At 40.0% G+C, this 9,378-nt stretch overlaps 1 protein-coding gene across 1 annotated transcript in view; it reads left to right on the top strand.

Moving 5' to 3' along the window:
* Nucleotides 1-399: 399 nt before the first annotated feature.
* Nucleotides 400-9,378, top strand: part of LOC100949455 (protoheme IX farnesyltransferase, mitochondrial) — a 145,769-nt gene continuing 136,790 nt past the window's right edge. Inside the window, exons 1-3 of the mRNA XM_003791252.3 lie at nucleotides 400-572; nucleotides 5,205-5,338; nucleotides 7,597-7,918. Of these exons, the coding sequence (XP_003791300.1) occupies nucleotides 530-572; nucleotides 5,205-5,338; nucleotides 7,597-7,918 (499 nt within the window). The 5' untranslated portion in view covers nucleotides 400-529. The remainder of the gene's footprint in view (nucleotides 573-5,204; nucleotides 5,339-7,596; nucleotides 7,919-9,378) is intronic.

The raw sequence follows: 9,378 nt of genomic DNA, 5'->3' as shown, positions 1-9,378 counted from the left end.
GTGGATCAGGGATAAATAACCTGGAGCTCAATCTGGCTCCCAACCGAAAGACAACACGGCAATGCTGTAACCGACCACACGGGAAAGCGGAGACACCGCTACAACCACCCTTTCTCCGCGGCGCCCCGGCAGCCAGGACGTGTCCTAACCGTAACTTTAAATCGCCCGCGAGCCCCGGCCCGGCCCAGCCCACCGCGCCGGGTCAGCGGAGGGTCGGATCCGGCCAGAAGATGCCTGTAAATTCTGGGAGCCTCAAGCGCGGCATCCTCGCGCCGCCTTTTCTTCAGGAAGGCGTAGTCGCACCAGGCTTTCCGCGTTTCCCACCCGACTTCAAGGCTCCAACTCGTCACACCGCGCCATCCCGCCGGGGTAGCAGCCACCGCCGCCGCCTCCAGGGTTCCTCCCCCGGAAATGACGCGCCGGAAGCGCCTCTCCGCCCACAGGGGGCGGGGAAGGAAGATGGCGGCGCCCAGCAGCCGGTGAGGAGAGAGGGCACGGGGGTTCCCGGGGGCGGCCGGACTCGCGCGCTATGGCCGCATCCCCGCATGCTCTCTCCTCACGCCTCCTGACAGGTAGTGTACCCGTCTGGGGGCACGACACTGGGGGGAAATTTAACTTTTCTGCCACGTGCAAGGCCGTAGTTCCGGTTAGCTGCAACCTTGGGAGCCCTTGATGAGGTCGGCTGGGCACCGGTGTCGGAGGAGGGGGCCTTTGGAGAAGCCTGGAGTGCAGGGTCCATTGAGCCAGGGTCCGGTCTTGCACTCTAGCCTCAGTGGTCCACAGCGCTTCCTCCATGCGACTGCCCGGAAAGAGCAGTGTCTGTGTTGCTTCTTTGGGTTTTCAGGTAGTGGAAGCTGGAGGAAAAGGCAGAGTACAACCTCAGGAGTAGAACCTCACGCCTCTTGGCTTATCAGAGCCTCAGTCCCTAGCCACTGGTTTATAATAACAAGAGAAGCACTTTGTTCCCACTCGGAAGCTTTGATGATAACGATGACTACAATGATAGTGACAGCTACAGAGAGAGAGAGCCATAGTCCCTCTCAGACTTTTGGGTTTGTACCGCCAGCATGGTCCCTGATATAATCCTCCCACTTGAAGGAGCCCAGATAAATGTAAATTGAAGCTGGAATGCTCTTTGGCCTTTTATAAGGTCTCAGCTCAACTGTCATCTTTACAGAAAGGCCTGTCTTGACTGTCCTAAGAAACGTGGAGTCCCCTATCTGTCTCTCTTCACATCATTTCATTTATTTCTTTCATTATAGTTAGCACAATCTATGACTTTTTAAATTTATGTATCAGTTTGTTATCTCTTTTTTTTAATTGGAATATAAAATTTGTGAAGGCAGGAACAGGGTCTGTCTCTGGTTTACCTCTGTATCCCCAGTGCCCAGAACAATATTTAGTGCACATTGTTGGCTTTCAGTAGTTATTTGTGAATGGATGAAATCTGTCCTGATGGAGATGTTAGAAAAGAAGCTGGGAATTGTTTTGTCCCAAGCATTTTTGGATTATAATTAATGACTGTGTGGGGAATGTGTTGTTGGTGGTCCATATTAGGGACTAGGTAGGAGAAGCCAGGGATTGACTTTTGATCATATCCCAGTGTTGGGACTCAGAAAACAATACCTCAAAATGAAGACCTCAGAAGCAACCTCAAAAACAAAAGTTTTTCCCTGACTTTCTCCTGCCCTCTTGTGTCTCAGACCCATTCTCCCCCAAAGCTTGTCATGGAAACTAAAAATCCCTCTTCCCTAGTGGGTTATAAAAACTAGAACCCCTTTTCTCCAAAGCCAGCCATAAAACCTAAAAATATCACTCTAATTTTCGTTCAACCTTTCTCTGTAAAAATTACCCAGAAAGACATTATTTGACCATGGTTTTGACTTACATTCTTGCCCCGTACCCAGAAGAAAGGAATGTAAATTCAGAAAGGCAAAGAGGAATCAACACAGGTCTTGATGGGTTTCCCCACTCAATCTATCAGCATTTTTGTCCAATCATATTTCTATGAGGTGGTCTATACTTTGTTGAACCTAAGCATAAAAATGGAGAATTTCACCTGTAGCTTTAGGTCTTCATTCTGAAGGCTCTTGTGTATACATGTTAAATAAATTTGTATGCATTTTCTCAATTTGCCTTTTGGTAGGTGATTTTTCAGTGAAACTCCAGAGGGCAAAAGCCCCAGATCTCTATACAAGAAACTTTTTCAGGCCTCACCACCCACAAGCTCTCTGCACTGTCTGGCAATGTTAATCACTGTGACTTCATGAAATTCCTTTCTTCCTTTCTCATAATGTTATTTTGTGGATCTCTTCTGGTCTGGGTGATCTCGGAGCAAGGCATTTGACTATTCTGGAGTTAAATTGGCTCATCTATAAAATGAGGTAATTGAACTAGATGATCTCAAAGGTCCCTTCTGGTTTATAAAGTGGAGAGTAGTAGAGAGGGAGAATAGGTGAAACCAGATTGGGCACAGTTTGATAATTGTTGAAGCTGGAGTATAAGGAAGGGGGGCTCATTGTGCTCTTTTGTTTTTATGACTGTAATTTTCCATAATAAAAAGTTTTTTTTTAAGACCTATGTTTCTTTTTGATTCACTTCTTTGTTACTTTCTGTCATCTCTGACTCTGCATGTTCTTTAATCCTGACACTAGATGCTCATTCTCAGAGGACTCATCCTTTCTGAGTGCTTGAATTATTTCCTGTGTATGGATGTTTCTGTAATGTGCAGTCCTCAGATTAGCTGTTTTTCCTTCTTTCCATTCCGTATTTTCAGCAATAGGACAATCCCTCTTGACTGCTCTGAATTCCCCAGTTCTGGTAGATGGGCTGCATATGGGCCACATGGTTTGTTGCTGGATCAGTCTTCCTTTGGAAGGAGTTAATAGCTTTCTTCCTGAAGCTGTGAACATAATTGTCAAAAATGTGCTAGTAAGTGGTCTATATGACTTCCTATGATCCAACTGGGAAGATTGTTCAAGAAAGCTCCATAGGGAAGCAGGATGGTGGGATTGGGGGGGGGGCACTAGGCCTGTATTAGGGATCTAGGAGTATCATGCCTAATTTTGCTTCTAAAAGTTCAAAGTATTTTATGCCTGTTAAAAGAATTTCAGGATGTTTCAGCTATCTGTCTCCTTACCTAATTTAAAAGCTCTATGATCATAAGTCTGTGTTGATGTATCCATTCCAATGGATATGATCATGTTTCCAGATTTTTAAGGTATCTTTGCAAACTCTGTATATTGTCAAACTTACATTTATCTATGTAGGACTGAAATATCTTTCAGTTTCTAGGCACTGATTCATGGAAATGTGACATGTTTTAATTAAATGAAGTGTTTTCATTACATACAAATACAGTTTTCTAGCTGTTTTTTCTTAATAATACTGTTCCATAAAATCTTGTTTGACTCACTTAATCTTGAGAGATATTTTCCAAGGTGTTTTCAGGGCAGACATATTTTCATGTTTATGGAAAATAACATTGTCATATTACCTGAGGCTTAAGTTTGTGATTTCACTGAAGAAGTGCTTTATTTCCAGTCTAAGGTAACTGCCAAGTATTTCAAAGGGCAGTGACAGTTCTCCTCAGTCCAGCAGAGCTGTGTGGGTCATCTGGTCATCACACATTATTTCATTAGTATATGGAAAGTACTCTGCTAGCTGTAGTAGCCAAGGCAGTGAGTCAAGCAGAGGCCCCTCCACCCAACCAGGGAACTTAAAAGTACATTGGCAAAGTGGAAACAATTTGGATTAAGAAGTGCCATAAAACATGTTATAAAGTATTTTAATAATAGAATATTTGAAAGAGACTTTGAAAATCTGACAGGTAGTGTGCGGAATACAAGCAAGGAAAGTATATAAAGAGAGAGGAGCACAGTTAGTGGGGGCCGCACTGCTTTGGTGAGTTGTGTGTACATATTTGGACGAGTGGTATGTATTCTGGGCTGCAGGAAGAAAATCGTTGGCATGATGGTATGTGGACTGAAGAAGGAATGTTCCCGAGCGCAGGATGACTGGGTTGAATCTTACTGTTGTTACCGTGTCCAAATGTATGGTAGTAAGGATCTGTATTAGGGAAAATGGAAAGAGGTAGACAGATTTGTCCTTCATTTCAGAGTTGCTGGTTATTAGGTGATAAAGGGAAAGTTCAAGATGTTCCTGAAGTCTAAAGTAATGGTTTTATATGCGCCAGGGAACAGAGTAGAGTTAGGTTGAGAATAAAGTGTTCTTAAAGTCATCATCTGGAGATGCCAAAGAGCACAGATGAAAGTAGACATAATGACTCTTAGAATTAATCAAAGGTTAGAAGTCGCCTTTGCTCGGGGGCAATAATTAGAGTTTGAAGAGTGGGGATACAGTTGCCGCACAGTGGCACACTGTGGCATCAAGAGGAGACCCCATAACAAAGGGAGATGTAGGATGTGGAGAACCAGGGACCTCTACTGTCATGGATGCCACCAAGAGAATTTATTATGTTGTACAGATTGTTGAAGGCTTGAGTAGGGTGAGGCCTAAGGCAGAGCACTGCATTTGTTGGTATTTAAGAAAGGATTAGTAGAATGATTAAAAGCTACATTTGGATACAATGAAAATAGTTTGATAGGTTCACACCTTATTGATAATTATTTCCACAATTTTTTTGTTGTTGTCTTTGTCTATATATATATATAATATAACATTTTATATGTATAATTTATTACTTAAAACATAAAATTTATATATAAATAAATGTATAAAATTAATTTATATATTAATAAATTTATGTATACATTTTATGTTTTAAGTAATACACTTTATATGTTTTTATATATGTTATATATAAATATATATATATATAATTTATTGGAAAAATTGTGCTTTTCATTTTCTACTTTTTTGAAGTGACTGGACTGGTTGTTTTGTATTTTTTCTTAAAAAGATTTGTGATGCAGTCATTTCAGCATTTAAGATAATAAAGCGTAATGGTCCTAAAATGAAGATTTTCCTTAGCCCTTCTAAAGGATTACACTGAGTTAAACAATGAATAGGGTTGATAAATTGCATTTATTCACAAATCTGGAATAGATAATCTCAGAGCTGTGACCCATCTCGTAATGTTGCACTCAACTTGGTAGTTGGCTTTGCTTCTGGGTATGTATAGTCATCCTTTGGTGGGAAGCCTTAATCATTTTTAACATTTCTTCTTCTCCACTCTATTATAGGCTGGGCAGGAGGATGTGTCTGGTATTTTGAAAGAAGAACCATCCAGGAATCCCCTCACAAGTTCATGCATCTTTTCAGGAATGCCAATAAGCGGTGGATTACATTTCAACACTTTAATTTCCTCAAACGCATGGTATGTTTACACGACTGTTCATACTCTTGTTACTTTATGCTTTTACTTTTCTCTGTATGAGAGAATTTTAGAAATTCCTGTTATAAGAAAAGTTTTAAGAAGTATTGTTTAAAAAAGACTTTTACTTAGTGTCCTCTTAAGTTTATCCAAAACTTTAATCTCTTGTTTTGATTATTCTTAACTGAAACCAGAATAATTCTGACATTTGAGGCTAAAAGTATGATCTTGAACTTATTGATTAAGTTTGGAGAAAGATTGAAAACTTCTGGCACATTTCAAGTAGGCTAAAACCAGAAAAGCTGAACTGTTGACCATACTGTTATACTACTTTTTAAATGCTTTGAAGTTTTGTGAATACTTCAGTAATACAGAAATAATTGTTTTAACAATGTGACCCTCTTATTTTCATAAATCAGCAGTACATTTAAAAGTTGTCTTAACACTTAACACTTCTGAATAACTCAAATAAATCAAGAGTTTTTGCAATTTGCTAGGCATTTCACAACAGACATCTTGGTCCTCTGTAGGCCTTTCAATTTGACTCTTTGATATTTTGAGCTGCCTGGTAACTTCTCTTACCAGTGAGAGTATTTGTCATTTTCTCAAGTATAAAACGGCAAAATCATATTCCAGGATGAAAGAATAGCAGAGTCATGATCTAAAATCCTATTTGACATTGTCTCATCTTTTTTTTTTAACTTAATTTGCCCACTGAAACTTAAAATAAATATAAAGTTAACATAAAACTGTAGTAAAACTTGGTATGTTGATAAGAGATTTAAATGTTTAAGTCATAGAAATGTTTAGGCTTTTTAAGTTAGTCATCAAGAATAATGGATATTTATTTATTTTTGAGACAAAGTCTCACTTTGTCGCCTTGGGTAGAATGCTATGGCATCACAGCTCACAGCAACCTCAAACTCTTGGGCTCAAGTGATCCTCTTGCCTTAGGCGCCCAAGTAGCTGGGACTAGAGGTGTCTGCCACAACTATCAGCTATTTTTAGAGATGGGGTCTCGCTCTGGCTCAGGGTGGTCTTGAACATTTGAGTTCAGGCAATCTGCCCACTTTGGCCTCCCAGAGTGCTGGGATTATAGGCATGAGCCACCGTGCCTGGCCTGAGAATAATGGATATTTAGAAGAGGAATTCAAATGTGTATAATACCTTTTTATATATAAACAGAACTGTTAATTCACACACGAGTTTTTAATTCTTACTTAAGGCTAGTGTTGTAATTTTGAGTCTTGAGCTTAGGTGGCTGTATATCCCGGGCTGCTTAGGACTGGCTATTGACTTTTGGTATGAAGCTTGGTTTTTTGGGGTTTTTTTTTTTTGTTTTTTTTAAAGACAGGCTCTCGTTTTGTTGCCTGGGCTACTGGGCTAGAATAAAGTGGCATCATCAGAGCTCACTGCAGCCTCAACTTCTTGGCTCAAATGGTCTTCCTGCCTCAGTCTTCAGAATAGCTGAAACTATAGGCATACACTACCACACCCGGCTAACTTTTAAGTTTTTCTTTTTTTTTTTAAATAGGGTCTTGCTGTTATCCAGGCTGGTCTCAAGCTCATGGCCTGAAGTAATCTTCCCGCCTTGGCCTCCCAAAGCGTTAGGATTACAGACGTGAGCCTCTGTGCCCAGCTTGCCTTGTTTTTAACACCTTTTGAGAAGATTGAGATATATATTATAGTGTAGAAAACTAAACAGTACCACACAGGTGTTAGTGATAGTTACTGATTTTTTCTATTAACTAGTAAAGACTGTCTGACTCCAAACCCCACAGTCTTTCGTCATACCACACAGCTGCAACATCAGTAAGTCCTGGATTATCATCTCCTACTACTGGGCCCCTCTCTGCACTGTTTGCTACAAACGTGGAAAGGCAACAGGTTGACCTGGGCTCTTGATTGTAGAAAACTTTTTCATTGAATTTGGAATGTTAAGCCTCCAGAGGAAATTCTGGAGGAGAATAATAAAAAATAAATTAATTTTTCTCTTAAGGAATTTATATTCCTGGCTTTTATAAGCCACAGAATTTGAAAATCGTCACTGAGGCATTAGTTTTTTTCTCTGTATCTCTTCGTATAGTGATTTTCACGTAACAAAAAGTATAAATACATGCTGAATTAATTAACCTTGAAGTTGTAGGAAACGCTTTCAAGTATCATAAAAGTTGAACTGATGCAAAATGTTACTAAATAGCCATTTGAGAGTAGTTTGGGCCTTCTGTTTTTAGTAACATGTGTTTATTTTGTTTGTTTAGTATGTCACACAACTGAACAGAAGCCTCAACCAGCAAGTTAAACCAAAGCCAGAACCACTGGCATCTCCTTTCCTTGAAAAGACATCTTCAGGTCGAGCTAAGCCTGAAATACGTGAGATGAGACCTCTTTCATCCCCCAGTGTATCTTTGTCCAGAAAGCCACATGAAAGGGAACTAATGGAACTAGAGTCAGCCTCAATCATTGAAGGCTCAGCAAATGTGGGAAAAGAGACAAAAGATGACAAGCAGTGGAAAGAGATGAAGCTGTGTGTGGATGATCTTCCAGGAATTCTGGCTCGACTGTCCAAAATCAAGCTCACAGGTACTTCATTCTTCTGATAGAGTTAGAGACATACTTGAAACTTTATTTTTAATTAAACAAAAAGCTAATTTGATTTACCATCCTGAAAGAAATAATTTGAAACTGCAATTCATCTCTTAGTATTATTCCTCTTCAATTTAATTGGGATTTGAAGTAAAATTTTCTGAATCCTATTTATACAGGATTGCAAGTAATATTGCATTGTGAGTATTCCACTAAAAATAGTTCTTCTTTCATTTGCAGTTAAAGTAGAGTGTTTATCCTGCTTATTTCTTTGTCTTCAGTGTTTTTTCTTCTACTGTGCTTTCAACATTCAATGAGATAATGAGTCTGTCGACTTCTGTTCTAAATTGGGAGGAATTGGACTGCTGGGCTTGGCGCGCCTCCATGGTGACCACTGAGACTCCCAGCTCACTAATGTGTTTTGCTTCTTGTATAGTCTCTGGGGTTGTTCCAGGTGTGTGGGGACTGGAACACCTGGAAAAGCACCTCTTTTCAGTGCTTTTCTGAAAGGAGATTTGGAACCAGATTTTTCTTTTTTCCTAATTCTAGCACTTTATACCAAATTTATTGCCATAATTCTGTCATTTGGTTGTCACAGCCACCTCATAAGTCAGACAAAGCATTATTATTATTATCCCATCGTATAGCTAAACTTTGACATAGCTCAGTCTGAGTTAACCCTGTTCAGAGGATATGTTATGAATCATTCTGCAAACTGAAGATTTGATCTCTTTTTTTCTTCTTGAATGAAAATAAAGAGACAGAACATAATGAATGAATGATAAGGTTAAACCAGATAGTCTTGGAGGACAGAATGTGGTAAATAATGTTATTGAGTCAAATGAACGGATGAGACAGGGTGAGACATTTGAGAGTATTAGGGAAAGAGAACTTTTGCTTGATTGCTTTTGAAGAGTTGAGCTTGAAATGCTAGATAAAATGATGTAACCCGGATCACTTGGTTCAGTGGCCAGCCTCACTTAAAGAAAATCCTCTTGTGGGTGGTGATGTGTAGACATAGGGGGTTTGGTAAAAAAGCTGAAGAATCTTATATGAGACACTGTGTAGCTCATAGTGTCTCGTTCTGTATGTGGGCTAAGCAAGGAATGGTCATGTTTCTAAAGGCGTTCTCTTGTCATCTACTTAAGTGGTCTGGGTGTCATGCTGTTGACGTGTCGAGAATGACGATAGATGGGTTACGTTCATAACGATGTCATCCCCAAGTTGAGGCCTCTCGGTCTGTAGCCTCAGACGTGGCCCCTGTCAGCAGGAGGAGCTGCTTTCTTCATGTGCACCATCATCTCACCCGTCTTCTCTGCAGATTAGTTTTCTCCTCTCTTGTCCCATTTCTGTCAGTAACACCAGCATCCTTTGCTTATGTTTAACACCTAACATTTATTACCAAGGGAATATTTTATAGTGCATGAAATTTACATTCTCATCCCCATTTCTGAAGG

This window comes from Otolemur garnettii, unplaced genomic scaffold, assembly GCF_000181295.1.
Source record: "Otolemur garnettii isolate 467f Iridium unplaced genomic scaffold, OtoGar3 scaffold00046, whole genome shotgun sequence".
NCBI lineage: Eukaryota > Metazoa > Chordata > Mammalia > Primates > Galagidae > Otolemur > Otolemur garnettii.
The sequence above is the reverse complement of the archived record's forward strand: the minus strand, read 5'-3'. Positions and strand labels throughout refer to the sequence as shown.